We start from the raw sequence: 16678 nt of genomic DNA, 5'->3' as shown, positions 1-16678 counted from the left end.
TAAAATCATCTGCCCCCAGCCACCCCAGAAAAGGCACATCTGGAAGATGGAGTGCAGGGGAATGTACTGTAGTTACCTCGAGTCGCGGTGATGCACCCTCTGCTGGATGAACTCATATGAACTCGAGCGTGGGAAAATATTCTGAAAAGTTCCCAGGCTCGAGTTCATATGAGTTCATCCACCAGAGGGTGGATCACCGTGACTCGAGGTAACTACAGTACATTCCCTTGCATTCCATTCATTCACTAAGTTTTACAGTCAGGAGCACAGCTGCATTAGCTGAGCTCCTGGGTGTAAATTTTTTTAACCCCTTCAGATGGATTTACAGCGTGGGACAAGACTGTAACAACGGAAGGTATGAGATATTGTTGTTTGTTTTTTTTAATTTTGTTTCAGGTGACAAGGGTCTTCAGGTGGATTAAGAGTATAATAAAATATTAAAGCACCATGTGTCTTTATTTCATTAAAATACTTTTTAATAATGTGTGTGTGTTTTATTAACCATTTCGTACTATTGGATTAATAATGAATAAGTGTCATAATTGACACCTCTCCATTATTAACCTGGCTTAATGTCACCTTACAATAGCAAGGTGACATTAACCCTTCATTACCCCATATCCCACCGCTACAGGGGAGTGGGAAGAGAGAGGCCAAGTGCCAGAATAGGCGCATCTTCCAGATGTGCCTTTTCTGGGGTGGCTGGGGGCAGATGTTTTTAGCCAGGGGGGGTCCTATAACCATGGACCCTCTCCAGGCTATTAATATCTGCCCTCAGTCACTGGCTTTACTACTCTGGCGGAGAAAATTGAGTGGGAGCCCACGCCAATTTTTTCTGGGATTTAACCCTTTAATTTAATAGCTAGAGACCCCCAAATTTGACACAAAGACACTTCTTACATTACTAAAGAGGAATATGTAATAAAAGAAGGGATATGAGATGGTTTACTGTATGTAACCAGGTCTCATATCATGTCGGGTTTGTGAAGGAGATAGGAAAAGCCGGCAATTGAATTACCGGCTTTTCTGCTATCTAGCGCTGAATTAAATATAAATATATATATATATATACATATATATATGTATATATATATATGTCTCACTGAATATATATATACTAGACTGTGGCCCGATTCTAACGCCTCGGGTATTCTAGAATATGCATGTCCCCGTAGTATATGGACAATGATGATTCCAGAATTCGCGGCAGACTGTGCCCGTCGCTGATTGGTCGAGGCAACCTTTATGACATAATCGTCGCCATGGCAACCATTATGACATCTACATCGATACTGTGCCCGTCGCTAAATCAGAAACGTGGGATTTCTACATCCTTTATGACATCATCGTCGCTGTGCCCGTTGCTGATTGGTCGAGGCCTGGCGGCCTCGACCAATCAGAGACGCGGGATGTCTACGTCCTTTATGACATCATCGTCGCTGTGCCGGTCGCTGACTGGTCGAGGCCTGGCGGCCTCGACCAATCAGAGACGCGGGATTTCCTGGACAGACAGACAGACAGACAGACAAACAGAAAGACAGACAGACGGAAAAACCCTTAGACAATTATATATATAGATATATATATACTAGATTGTGGCCCGATTCTAACGCATCGGGTATTCTAGAATATGCATGTCCCCGTAGTATATGGACAATGATGATTCCAGAATTCGCGGCAGACTGTGCCCGTCGCTGATTGGTCGAGGCAACCTTTATGACATCATCGTTGCCATGGCAACCATTATGACATCTACGTCGATACTGTGCCCGTTGCTGATTGGTCGAGGCCTGGTGGCCTCGACCAATCAGACGCGGGATGTCTACGTCCTTTATGACATCATCGTCGCTGTGCCCATCGCTGATCGCCAATCAGAGACGCGGGACTTCTACGTCGATGCTGTGCCCGTTGCTGATTGGTCGAGGCCTGGCGGCCTCGACCAATCAGAGACGCGGGATTTCCTGGACAGACAGACAGACAGACAGAAAGACAGACGGAAAAACCCTTAGACACTTATATATATATAGATATATATATATATATATATAGACTGTATATATGTTTTTAAGAATATTTGAGCCGATGGATCCATGATATGTCCATTTTGCAAGCCTGCGAGAAAAAAATCGCCGTACGGAAGCCATACGGATGGCACACGGATAAATTTGTGCGTAAAAATCGCATCCTTGCATTGAATACGGAACAGTGTTTTGGGACAATTACTGCGTATTACGGCCGTAAAAAACGGACCGTATTTTCATACGCCTATTGTAACGCCGGCCTTAAAAGAGATTTTCAGGATGAGAGAAAAAAAAAAAAGTCTGATTTGTTTCTGAAAACAGCGCCACATCTTTCCATGGCTGTGTTTGTCATTGCAGCTGAACTTACACCTGTTGTCCAGTTAAAGCAACTTATCACCTATTCTCAGGACTTGTTGATCGATGGGGATCTGACTGCGGATCGGCAGAACGCGGCACTTTTATCCCTTTAAGAATGGAGCGACAGTGTGCATCAGCAACCTGCGCTGCACTCATTCCCTACGGAGGTGGAGAGCGCTGTGCGCTACCGGCAGCCTCATACAGAATAAATGGAGAAGCAGTTGAGCGTCCAACCTGCTGCGCCATCTTCTAATGGGGATTAAAGTACAATCGGTACAGGTCCCAGCAGTAGGACATCCACCAATCAGCAAGTTGTCACTTATTCTGTGGATAGATGATAACTTATTTTCACTGGGTAACCTCTTTAATTCCCATTGAATGTATAATGGTGTTGATTAAAAGGAATCTGTCAGCAGGCTTTTCTTATTTAAACTGAGAGCAGCATGATGTAGGGTCAGAGACCCTGATTCCAGCGATGTGTCACTTATTAAGCTGTGTGCTGTAGTTTCCTTGCCTCCAACACGAATAGTGAGGGAGAGGATCCCAGCTTCCTTTATTTTTGCTCCTCCTCTTCCTCAAGTGATGCTGACCTGCCGCGCAGAACTGTCACTGCGCAAAAAACTGCAGACGTTCTTCGGGTCAGATAGCTTTTTTCATCCCACGAGTACTAGGAAATATTCTAGGGTAAATCAGTTGCGGAGTAGATTAGTTAATCTTGTTCTTCCTTCACTATTTTTTATATGAAGCTGCCGATCCACTTCATAGGATTGTCAGCAGAGTGATTTACGGAGTCGTAATTATTAATTACAATAATAATCAATTTCCCAATATTCCCTTGTGAATTACTCACCATTTTAATGATCTCCGGATAGACGGGTTCTATGAGCACTCCTCTGTTTGTGGCAATGCACTCCACCAGCTCGTTCAAGGCTGCCCTCTTAATCTCCTTGCCCTTCAGGTCGGCCACACAGTCCATAAAATGGAAGATGACTGAGCATTGTTGGAGCTTCTTACAGAACAAGTCATGGAGCTCAGACACGGGAGCATCTGCAAAGAAAGGAGAAAGCCAGGGTCAATGGGGCTCAGGATGCTTTAAAGAGGTTCTGCAGTCCCCCCAAAAAAATCAGAGAAAAACTGCTCCCAGGCAAACCCATAGTTACGTGGCAGCAGGTGGTTGGAATATTGAAGGTCAAATATGCTACGTTCCCACCTGATGTCTTGCGCCTATCTTCTCCTGACATCAGGTGGAAAGTAGTAACGAGCGAACGTGCTGGGAAAAGGTGTTATCTAAGCATGCTCGGGTTCTAACCGAAAATGTCTTCAGCGTGCTCGAATAATATGTTCGAGTCCCCGCGGCTGCATGTCTCACAATTGGTTACATTACCTAACAAATAGGAAATCCATGCATGTGTTGCAGCTGTCGAACATCCGCAACACATGCAGCTGCGGGGACTCGAACGTATTTTTTGAGCAGACGGAAGACACTTGAAAAGCACAGGAGCATGCTCAGATAACACCTTACCCCAGCACGTTCGCTCATCATCACTACTTCCCACCTGATGTCAGGAGAAGATTGGCGCAAGACATCAGGTGGGAACGTAGCATATTCGACCTTCAACATTACAACGATTTAAGAATTGCAGCATTTTAAAAACTCAATTCTCACCTCCGAAGGGAAAAATGGGCTTAAAAAGTGAAAAAAAAAAAAAAGCGTTATTTCTAAAGATGTGACACTTTAGTAAAGGCAAACGTACAGAAAAGCAACACAGTAAGGCCGGGATCACGCTAAACGTATGAAAAATCGGTCCGAGTCTCCCTGCCGAGAGTCGCACAAATGTTCTCCGTATGGTCATCCGTGTGTAATGCGTTCGCAATGCGATGATGCGATTTTCTCGCACCTATGTATCCGTATGACTTTACATTTCTCACTGCTTTTCCTCATTCAATTTTATGGCTCAATGGGCTGAAACGATGAGAATGTGCGCGTATTTGTCGCAAGCTAGACGAATGGTCCGTATGGTGTTTGATTTTTTCTCTCGCACCCATACACTTACATCGGTGGGACTCGGGCGACATGCGCGTACGATCGCAGCAAACTGCTATTTTACACGCACATCGAATACGCCAGAAAAAAAAAAACGGTGATGTGAGCTGCCCCATAGATTAACAATGGTCCGAGTGCTGTGTGATGATTTCTCGCATAGCACTCGCCCGTATTCTAGGGTAGTGTGACTCCGGACTAACAAAATTCCCATCCATGTATACAGTTTTCTATGATTATTCAATATACCAGAATATATGATAATCAAGTCCCGGGTCGCATACATCTTTGCTTTCCATGTAACATCATGATGGTTATGCAGAACATGTAACAAAAAAAAACAATTCTAGAGTGGATCTGTCACCAAATGTTACAACACAATCTGTAAACCCTATTAAATAAATCTTAGACCTGTTGAGGCCAGTGTACTTACACTTGAAATCCATTAGAGAATGGCTGTGAAATCCCTTTTAAAAAGTTTCCTTGACTTGTAATAAGATGATCACTTTTTGTGTCTGGCTTTAGCTGAATTCTGAAGACCTCTGCATTATACAGCCCTTCTGACATAAATGTTCACAGCAAGTACACCAGCCTCATTCGGTCTAAAATTTCGACGTAATTATATATTCAGGTTGTGTTCTGAAATCTGGTGACAGATGCGTTTTTAAATGAGTATTCTTAGAAAATAATAGAGAGAGGTTAGCCACGTGCCACACAGTTTGGTGCAGTATTTTGAGCCAAGAAAAAAAATGGAAAGACATAGTTGTGTCAACCAACTTAGATTTCTCATCAGAAACCCAACAAGATGTGCGTCGTCACAGTTAATGCCCTCGCAAGCTTCAAACTAATCTCTCTCTTAAATGTCTCACTAATTGAGTCAGGAAGCCTGTACCATGCCGAGTCCCCTACGGCTATTTACTACAGAGATGCAAGGACTCAGTACGCTGCCATATAGCGCACCACAAGTACGAGCAGAGGAAGGTAAGAAAATTAAAAAAAAAAATTATTGGAAAATAGAGACAGAACGGACATTATACCAGAAAGGGGCCCGAGATGGGGAACATTATAACAGGAAGGGGCCCAGGATAGGGGACATTATACCAGGATGGAAGTCATTATACAAGGAAGAGGCCCAGTATACCCGTTTGGGGGACATTGTTATAGGATGGGGGGCATTATATCTATCAGGAAGAGGCACAGGAGACATTATATTAGTAAGGGACATTACACCAGGAAGGTGCCCGAGATGGGGAACATTATACCAGTGGAATTATAATTTAAAAAAAGAGGCCCAGACTGGGGTGAGTATACCAGTTTGGGGGACATTGTTATAGGATAGGGGACATTATATCAGGAAGGGTCCCAGCACAGGAGGCATAATACATGGAAGTGGCTCGGGCTAGGGGACATTGTACACAGAAGGGGCGCAGTATCAGTGACATACCATGATATAAGACATTATACAAGGAAGAGGCCCAAGATAAAGCACAGTATAGCAGTTTGGGGGACATTGTTATAGGATGGGGGACATTATATCTATCAGGAAGAGGCACAGGAGACATTATACTAGTAAGGGGCCCGGGATGGGGACATTATACCAGGATGGAATTATAATTTTAAAAAGAGGCCCAGGATGAGGTGTGTATACCAGTTTGGGGGACATTGTTATAGGATAGGGGACATTATATCAGGAAGGGTCCCAGCACAGGAGACATTATACCTGGAAGCGGTTCAAGATAGGGGACATTATACATGGAAGGGGCGCAGTATCAGTGACATTATACCAGAATATAAGACATTATACAAGGAAGAGGCCTAAGATGAAGCACAGTATAGCAGTTTGGGGGACATTGTTATAGGATGGGGACATTATATCAGAAAGGAGCCCAGCACAGGAGACATTATACCAGAAAGGGGCCCAGAATGGAGGACAGTGTTACAGGAAGGTGCCTAGATGGGGACATTAGTTCATGGAGGGAGAGCACATATGTCTTTATAATATCTAGAATGCTACAAAGGCCCATACATCTAACCAACATGGAGGTGGCAATCCAGGTCCAAATTTTGCACCAGGGCCCATGGAACTCTAGTTACACCGTTGTCTCTGTGATTTATTTATTTTGGATTTGTAAGTAAGCTGACATATAAAACACACATATTAATAAGCATAGATACACTAGGGCCCCATGGAAGTCAAAGGATTGTCTATAAAATCTCAGTACAACATGGAAGTTGTCTGTAGCGGTGCTGAGGTCATGAGTGTGAGGATTTTATGTCAGAACTAGTTCACCGGCAAAATCCGCTGCTCAATGAACGCTACTAATATACCCAAAGGCGCACACAGTGTGAACTGAGCGAATGCGGCTTCACACTGCATTATTAAATATACAGCATTAGAACATTTCTAGGTTAGTGGTCACACGTTTAGGGAAATGTTCACACTTTATTGCAGTAATGTGGAGAAGTTTCTATTTTATGAACCTCAGGAGGTGGTGGAGATTGGACACCAGGATCATCACATTGTACCAGATGTCTCGTGCTCATCGCATAAGGGGGAAATAGATTTATTTTAAAAAAGAGGCTAATCAAAGTGTGTAGAAAGGAAATATGTCATTATCTGACTCCGCAAATTATTTAGGCTAGAAATGAATTCCAACAATCAGTATGATTAGAAGCAAAAGTGAAACAGGAGGAAGGTTGTCCGAGCCAATATCATCTCTTACCCGCATCCAAGTATAAATTTACGATACTACAACACACAAGAAGGCCCCAGTAAAATCAGGATGCAAAAAATATTAAATTCTGACAGTTTAAATCCTCTCTTCAGCCAAACAGTTGTAAGGGAATATGTCACCACATTTTTTCTACCCCATCTATGAGCAGCATGATGTAGGGGCAGAGATTCACTTCCTGTGCTGCTTGTTGCAGTTTTAGTAAAAATCACTGTTTTATCTGCTGCAGATCTAACAGTTCTCTGAATGCTGAGCTCTGTATTAAATGCAAGATGAAAAAACCATTGGACCCGGTTGGATTACTTGCGACTTCCTTGCTGTGGTTGTGGTACCGTAGTGGGTTTCAGTGCCACCCCAATCACTTGTTTAGCAGCAGTATATAGGGATCTTTGGTCGTGGGACCTATGTGGTGGCCAATGTTTCTGAGTAGCCCTCACCTAATGGAGCACATTTGAAATTCAGCATGAACTGAATGACAAGTTTGAATTTTAAAGATGCCAACAATAGAATTTGGATGCTCGGTATTTGTTGGCATTTTAGTTAGTAAGGGCTATGGGAGGGTACACGTGGCTTACATGTCTGCAGCCATCTTACAAAGGCAGATAACTAGCATCGATTATCACTATGTCAAGTCAATACGCTGAGGTAAAGATTACTATTTACTCCTCTGCCTTACAATGATAGCGTCAGCTATTATTTTGCTAACTATCTTCCATGGATGTTCTCATATTGAGACAAAAGGCATTTTCCCTACAGGAGCACTCAGCTTCAATTATAGACTCTGAGTAACTTTGATGACATTACTTCATCATGATAAATTATGATGTCGCTTCTCGATGGCAGTCCACATTCACCCGGATAATAATTCTGGACCCAGACTTTTGAAATCCATTGTCATATTTTGGGGAAGGGTCTAAGTCTGGCCTCATGGGTGATCCCTATTTTTTTCAGGAGCTTCTCTCACATTTTAAATCCATTTTGTGATGACATAAATAATTCAGCACTTCAGTAATGGAAGATAAACGAATATGCAAAATTCCACCATTCTGTTCTTTTTCTCTACGTTTTCCCTACAGCAGTTAACCCATTACACCCTTAAATATAAAGTCATATGACAAGCTGGAAACGCATGTATTTATAACTAGCAGACAAAATCAGAGATCCATTACACCATACATAATGATGGCATTAACCAGGCTCAAAGTCATCATTCTCAATAAATATCCATTCAAAAAGCATTTAAAGATAGGGACCAAGCCAAATGAATTCCAGCACAAACGAATGCATGTCCACTTATTACTCTGTGATGGCCTAGGAGGTTAGAGACCTAATTTCCATTTGTGCAGGAAGAGCAAATTACTGTTGGCAAAAAAGATCTTGGTTACAAAATTGTCTAAAAAAAGGAGTGAAATCCTGGTTCTGTAGAATCATTTCAATACTGTTCATCATCATAGAACACTCGGCAAACTAAAGTGATTAGTGGGAGAAGATGAAGTTGTGAGGTGGTTTTGCATTTGCACAACTTTACAAATAATAGCCATCATGGTCTTCCAAATCGTTGTCAAGAGAGCCCCAATTTCCCAACAGGTGCAGGTCTTGCATGTGACCAACCGGACAGCACATGCTGCGGAGATGAGGACACATTGGATTTCGACAATCCTGCCATAAGATATGAAGCTGTAAAAAATGCCTGGAAACAGATGTTTTTCCCTTTCTTTTATTGAAAAAAAGAGGTGTCCACAGTTGAGCTGAATTTTCGCGTGTGCGGGAAAATCAGGGAACATATCTGTCAGAGGTCCTCAAAAATTTTAGGTGTAGAATTGACATTAATTCTCCTATTCTGGAAATTATAGGGCAAAGTATGGCTGCCACTTTGCATGAATACTGGTTCCATCCGCCATGCCCTATCCACAACATAGTCACAACAGACCAATCACCACTGCTGTATATTCTGCAATGATAGTGTAATAGCGGTGGCAGTTTCTGCCTCGGCTGCTTGGTGGCGCCGTGCCTTTGTTGCAGGCGATGCTTGACAGCATCAGTCCTATTTTATTTCTGGGACTTATGGCTATGTCCGGTCCAGAAGCTATGGAGTTAATCCTGTTGGTTTGGGTTTCTTCTTGCTGTCAGCACTGGTTGGGGCCGTTCATTATATATACCCCTGAGAGCCAGTTCCCACTGCCCGTCAGTGTTTGTGCATCTGTTCTTTTTCCTTATTTATCATGTTCCCTGACCTTGGCTAGTTTATACATGCTTCTCCTGCCTGACAATTATGTACTTTCTGTACCTCCTGCATCTGACCCTGCTACCTGACAATTCTTGCCAGCTTGTGCCACCAAATAGCAGCTGACTCCATGCCCCTAGCCCAGATCCCTCTATAGGGGTGAAAGGGTGAAGGCCAGGGCAAAACCAGGGTTCTGGAAAATGCAGTACCTAGTGCAAAGTGTGTTCATGGTAGCCATTTTGGTGCTGGCAAGGGAACACGACTGTGCCCGTGTGGCAAAACAGGAGGAATCTGGATTTACGCTTACAGAAGAAAAATAATCTACTATATAATTGTCTAAGGGTCACTTCCGTCTTTCCGTCTGTTTGTCCTTCTGTCTGTCACAGGCCTCTGTCTGGCATGGAAATCCAAGTCGCTGACTGGTCGTGGCAAAACGCCCACGACCATTGCCACAACCAGTCAGCGACGAGCACAGTCCAGCGGAAAAATGGCCGCTCCTTCCTCCCCGCAGTCAGTGCCCGCTCCGTACTCCCCTCCAGTCAGCCCTCACACAGGGTTAATGGCAGCGTTAATGGACCGCATTATGCCGCGGTGTAATGCACTCCATTAACGCAGCTATTAACCCTGTGTGACCAACTTTTTACTATTGATGTTGTGTGAGGGCTGTGCAATATACTATGTGGACATGCATATTCTAGAATACCCGATGCGTTAGAATCGGGCCACCATCTAGTAGCATATATTTATGGAAGCTAAGAAGTCCCCCATCAACTTGTGTTTCCAAATTGCTACTTATATACTGGTGCCAAATACCATCCAAGAAACATGTTCTCATGCCTGACATTGACACTAGGTGTTGCAGGTGCAGAGGGGACAATGGCACCTTTCTACACAACTTCTCGTCATGCTCATTCCACTCCTTTTGGAAGGAAACTCAACTGGTAATTCATGAAATGACAGAATCCTGGTCCGATTTGAGCCCTGCACTATACTTGGTTCATCAATATGACATAATTACTGATGAGCGAGTGTACTCGTTGCTCGGGTTTTCCATAGCACGCTCGGGTGATCTCCGAGTATTAGTGTTCGGAGATTAAGTTTTCATCGCTGCAGCTGAATGATTTACAGCTACTAGACAGCTTGATTACATGTGGGGATTCCCTAGCAACCAGGCAACCCCCACATGTACTCAGGCTGGCTAGTAGCTGTAAATCATTCAGCTGCGGCGAATAAGCAATCCCTCCTTTGCATTCTAATGATGGTGGCTTGGACATGCATTGTTTTGCTGTGTAAAAATACTAAATTTCCTCCTCAGTTTCTCTTTCAATTAATAAGGTCAAACATATGGAAGATTGTGATATTTACAACATTTTTTACAAAATTGGTTGGAATTCCAACTACTGAGTACTGTGATTTAATTCACATTGACATTTTTTACTGCCCCTCTCATTCCCTAAGCTAAAGTTATGAACTCCAGGAAAGTTCAGAGATTCACCTATACATCCCTCATAAAACATCCCATCTCCTTCCTTTTGTCACAATTACTAGTTTGTTTTTTTTCACCTCAGTCATTGGTTTATTGACATATTAACCATAAGATGCCACTTATGTTACACACCTGTCCTGGTGTAGGCTTTGCATCCCTCTCCCTGATCTGCTTCCCTCTGTTGTGCTCCACGTCGGGCTTTGATCATCTGCATGGGTCTATATAAGACTCACCAGGAGACGAAGGTGTCTTGGTTCTAAGACTTTTAGTACAAATAAGCAAATATTGACCTAGCATTTAAAGGCACTTCCAAAACTAAATATCAACCTATAAACTTAAGGAAGCGAAGGCCAAAATATTTGAAAAAAAATATATAAATCTTTATTAAAGAAATTGATACACTTAAATTAAAATTCCTTGGGAAACACAAATACAAAAAGGAACTGCAATCACAGGACAAGGTAAACCTTATACACTCGTATATACCAATATTAGCACAAATGGCTGTTTAAGAGGTGATAACGCTCTATAACATTGTATTAAAGAACCGATACTGCATATGAGTCCAACAAATAAACCTCTACTTACAAACTACAACCAGAAAGGGTTTTGTTTCCCCAAAGACCTTTTCATGACGGTTAGTCCTTGTGAGGATCAATGCAAAAGGAGATCTAAACCCTCCCACAAATAGTCATCTAAATATTAACAGATCCAATAACTGTTTTAAGTAAAAATAATAGATTTCTCAATCAAACAGAGTTACTGCAGATCCACAGTGCTAAGTACTTAGAATAGCTCAAATAATGTGGCAAATACAAATCCGTCTATATACATACAATAGGTGTAGTTAACCCAAAGAGTAAGTATTACAGTTGGTGCTCATAGGATTCAATGTATTAATCAATATACTGATCCCTACCACTGAATGCACATATGCTCTACACAGTTAATAATTCAATATATTGCCAGGTATGACTTATAGCATTCAATCTAATTCCAAGTGGAATTATTTACAAAACATAGTATCTGGGATTAATCCTTTCTGGTTTTAGTTTGTAAGTAATAGAGGTTTATCTGTTGGACTCCTATACAGTATCCGTTCCTTAATACAATATTATAGAGCGTTATACTCCTCTTAAAGAGCCATTTGTGCTAATATTCGTTTACACGAGTGTATAAGGTTTACCTTGTCCTGTGATTGCAGTTCCTTTTTGTATTTGTGTTTCCCAAGGAATTTTAATTTAAGTGTATCAATTTGTTTAATAAAGATTTATATAATTGTTTTTAAATATTTGGTATTCGCTTCCTTATGTTTATAGGTTGATATTCTAAGACTTTTAATTAGTCTGTGAACAGTTATCTGTCTGCCTGTGACTCCCAGTACCTCTGCTATTGCTACACCGACGTTCATGGCCTATGTGTCCACCTGGACCTTGGGCTTGGAGGATCCACCACACCAGGTGAGCCTAACCGTTTGGCTCTGTAATAGCCATTTTTTTTACCATGGGGAAACCTTAGATTTTGTAAACTCTATCACTGACCGTATTGGAAACAGCAGGCACAATCCTACAGTATAATTGCAGCACTTACTTTGTTGATACTAATAATGTATACATAGATCAGACCAGCGACAGACTCATGACTGGTCTCTTGGATTTAAAGTTGTATTCTCAAGTTTGGAAGTTCTCCCCTAATCCCAGTTGCTAACTTTGGGATCACTGGGGTCTGGACAACTGGGACCCCCAGCAATCTTAAGAACTGCGGCTCTGTAGAACCCTGAATTAATGGAGCGGTGGTTCATATAATGGGACCGCTAGAGGTGGCTGAACATTGCACTTGGCTGGTGTTTGGCACTCCCATAAGAATGATTGGCAGTGCACATGATGGACCACCTCTTTGACATGTGGCTTCTCAGAGCCCCAGTTCTTGGGATTGGTGGGGGTCCCAGTGGTCAGATACCCAGAAATCAGGAAGTTATCACCTATCTATTGGAGAATATCCCTTTAAATATTGACGTCCTATCCTTAAAATACAGTATGTGTTCCCAGTCACGGTCTGCACAAGCACACTATTGCCCTGTATCTGGTGCTGCAGCTCAATTCCACTCAATGGATTTTTTTTCAATTTAGGGCTAGGCCTCCATTGATCAAACATTGATACTCTATTGTAAGGATAAGTCATCAATAATGAATCCCCAGAAAACTCCTTTAGGACTCCTAATTATGTGTTAACCATTTTTTTAACAATTAGCTTCATAAGCAAGACAAAGACCTGCTATATTAGACACAATCTATTATGTGCACATTAGACCAGTATTATATAATACATTATAGAATGTTCATAAAACAGGACCACACATTACCAAAAGGTGAAATAAGTACTAAATGATTATCTTTCTGCCTTTCTTTAGTAAATGTTTGATTCTTTCTATGATACAAAGACAGAGTGTGAAATGCATATATTCAAACACCGGGACATATACACCTAAATTCCAGTATCGCTTCATATGTACAAATATGAGATTCTTTGCACACATTTGAAGAAATGATGAGTGAATGTAGCACCCCAGGTGGCCGGTTGCTACAGTGATATTGCCTTCCTTTCAGGGAGGGTTATATCGTGCTTGGAGGCAAGCGGGATCCCCTTCACCAGGTAAGGCATCCACACACAACACATTCCAAATCCAGGCCAGAAGGGGGAGCTCAGGACTCGGATTCAGGGGAGCTTCCCCAGCTTGATGTGTTCTGGTCTGGAGGAGAAGTTAGGCAGTTGGTGAGAGACAGTGGACAGAGGAGGAAGTCTGAAACTGAGGGCAGACAGAGGAGCCGTGCAGCCAGGATTTGAGCTGCAGCTTCGGGAAGGAAGGAGAACCCGAGGGGTTGAATGTGGTGGAGCTATTGAGGGAAGGAGCAGAGAAGGGATAAAGGGCTCAGAGGGGAACTGTGACCGGGCACCTTCAGGGCCAGAACGCAGAAACCGGGCACTGGGAGCACGAAGTTATGTCACTCTACAGGATGCACGACAGAACCGGAGGGCTAAGAACTGTATGTGATTTGCCCACACCACACCTGAAGACGCAGCAGTAGGGTTGAGCGAAACGGATCGGACAAATTCAAAAATTGCCGACTTTCGGCAAAGTCGGGTTTCATGAAACCCGACCCGATCCTAGTGTGGGATTGGCCATAAGGTCGGCGATCTTCGCGCCAAAGTTGTGTTTCGTATGACGCTTTCAGCGCCATTTTTCAGCCAATGAAGGAGGACGCAGAGTGTGGGCAGTGTGATGACATAGTTCTCGGTCCCCACCATCTTAGAGGGCATAACAGTGATTGGCTTGCTTTCTGCGGGGTCACAGGGGCTATAAAGGGGCATGCACGCCGACCGCCATCTTACTTCTGCCGATCGTAGCATATGGAGAGCTTTCCGCAGCTTCATCAGAAGAAGGGATATAGTTAGGGAGGGAAGATTAAGCCCCGAAACTGCTTGTGCTGTAGCGATTTCCACTGTCCAACACTACCATTTGTTTGCAGGGACAGTGGAGGCTATATTTTTGTGCATCAGCTCTGTAGCTTATTAGGCTGCCTTATAAGGCTCCCTGATAGCTGCATTGCTGTTTGCACGCCCTGTGCAAACCAACTGCTTTTTTAAAAGCAAAATTCCTGTTGCTCCTTTCTGCACAGTTCTCTTGTTTATTTGTCCACACTTTTGTGCGCAGCAGTCCTTTTTATTGCTGCCATACTGGTCCTGAGATCATTGTAGGAAGATTGAAATTGTACTACAGTCCTTGTATTTTTTCATATATCTTCCAGACACTTTCTGCCACTTACATTGTGTTGTTTTATGCACAGGGCTGAGGTTTGGTTTAATCTCCCCCCAAAAAAAGTGAGATTCAAATGATCACAAAGTGGATATACTGCAGTCCTGATAGTTTACGCCCCCTTGTTGAGGAAGCCGGTTAGGCGAAACGGCGCTGTCGGGGCCGCGGCGGTACGCACCCGGTTTGGATCACTTACCCATGTAAGTTGAAACTATTTATACTATTGTTTTCTGGTACTAGGAGCTTGTGAGGGGACTCACATTTAGATTGCTATTTGTAGCTTGGTTTAGCACTCTGCCCCACAATCCTGGGTATTGGTTAGGATATCCACATGGAGACCACTATTTTGTAGCTTGGTTTAGCACTTTGCTCCATGGTACTGGGAACTTGTTGGGATATCCATATTGAGATTGCTATATAGTAGCTTGGTTGAGCGTCTTTGCTTCACGGTATATGACAGGTGTACGTTGCGCTATATAAATTATTGATTTAGAAGGCTTTTAAGCCGGTTATTATGTCCATCTAGGAGACTCTCCATTAGGCCTATAATATTTTTGTATTTAGTTGCCACGTACACTGTTATGTGCCGTGACCATCTGGGATTCTCTATGAGGATTATTTGTAGCATGTTTTGCTGTATCCTCATTTAGAGTTCTATTTAATCTTTTCCGGATTTACCTATATCTTTGGTTTACTAATCAATAATATATCTGTACATCATTGTGGTATTTCACTCATTCTCCGTACCTGTATTACCATACTGGGTTATTCCGCATTATGCTATATACATTTTGTGATCCAGTTGTGTGTTGTGCCGAGCGTGTATGTTTTTATATTAGAATTTTTCTGCTGTTGAATTTTTATTGTCATTAATAAATGTTATTCTATTTCATGATTTTGGCCATAGCCTCTTTTTTCCTATCATATGGTGTGATGGGAAATTGGTTTTGAGATGAATTATTTGAGGTGTGCTTTATATTGTATATGGACATATGATATTATTATAGTCCTGATAGTTTGTAGTATATCAGCCAGCCACTTTCTGCCACTTACATTGTGTTGTTTTATGCACAGGGCCTGAGGTTTGGTTTAGTCTCTCCCCCAAAAAAAGTGAGATTCAAATTATCACAAAGTGGATATATTTCAGTCCTGTTAGTTTGTGGTATTTCAGCCAGCCACTTTCTGCCACTTAGATTGCGTTGTTATATACACTGGCCTAAGTTGTGGTTCAGTCTCCCCCCAAAAAAGGGGAGATTCAAATTCTCACAAAGTGGATATTCTGTCCTGTTAGTTTGTCGTATATCAGCCAGCCACTTTCAGCCACTTACATTGTGTTGTTCTTTGCACAGGGCCTGATTTTTTGTTCAGTCTCCCCCCCCAAAAAAGGGAGATTTAAAATCTCAACACGTTTATATACACCTTCTACCTTGTTTTAGAGTACCATATAACGGTTGATATTTTGGCTAGATTTTCCAAAAAATGAGGAAGTCTGGTGGAAGAGCCCGTGGGCGGTGGTTGCCAGCTGGTACTGATGGTGGTGGTGGTGCATCTGGTGGTAGTGGCAAAAGCACAATAGCACCTAAGGCTGGAGGTGTTGAGCCAGCGTCATCGTCTGGCTACACAAGGCCTCGAAGGCTCCCTTATCTGGGAGTAGGAAAACGGCTTTTAAAGCCGGAGCAGCAGGAAAAAGTTTTGGCTTTCCTTGCTGACTCAGCCTCTTTCGCCTCCTCTTCAGAAAGTTCCAAATATAAAAGCAGCGAGTCGTCAGTGGATGCTCCTGGTCAGGAACAAGAAGTTTCCTTGTGTCCTTCACCCAAACCAAAAGTGAAGGATGCGTCAGGCAACACTACAGGTTACTCCATAGAGCTCTTTACACATACCGTGCCTGAGTTAGAACGGGAAATTGTTAACTGCCGATTACAAGATGAATCAGACATGGAGTGCACTGATGCACAGCCACAGCTAGATTATAATGCTGAGCCATTGACTCAGATCACTACATT

General features: G+C 42.7%; 1 protein-coding gene across 1 annotated transcript in view; it reads right to left on the bottom strand.

Moving 5' to 3' along the window:
- The window catches only part of PPP2R5B (protein phosphatase 2 regulatory subunit B'beta), an 85375-nt gene that overhangs the window by 54519 nt on the left and 14178 nt on the right, over window positions 1–16678 (bottom strand). Inside the window, exon 4 of the mRNA XM_069740374.1 lies at window positions 3229–3425. Coding sequence (XP_069596475.1) covers window positions 3229–3425 — 197 coding nt within the window. The remainder of the gene's footprint in view (window positions 1–3228; window positions 3426–16678) is intronic.

Source organism: Ranitomeya imitator, chromosome 9 (genome assembly GCF_032444005.1).
Source record: "Ranitomeya imitator isolate aRanImi1 chromosome 9, aRanImi1.pri, whole genome shotgun sequence".
NCBI lineage: Eukaryota > Metazoa > Chordata > Amphibia > Anura > Dendrobatidae > Ranitomeya > Ranitomeya imitator.
This window is presented reverse-complemented; position numbering and strand designations above follow the sequence as displayed.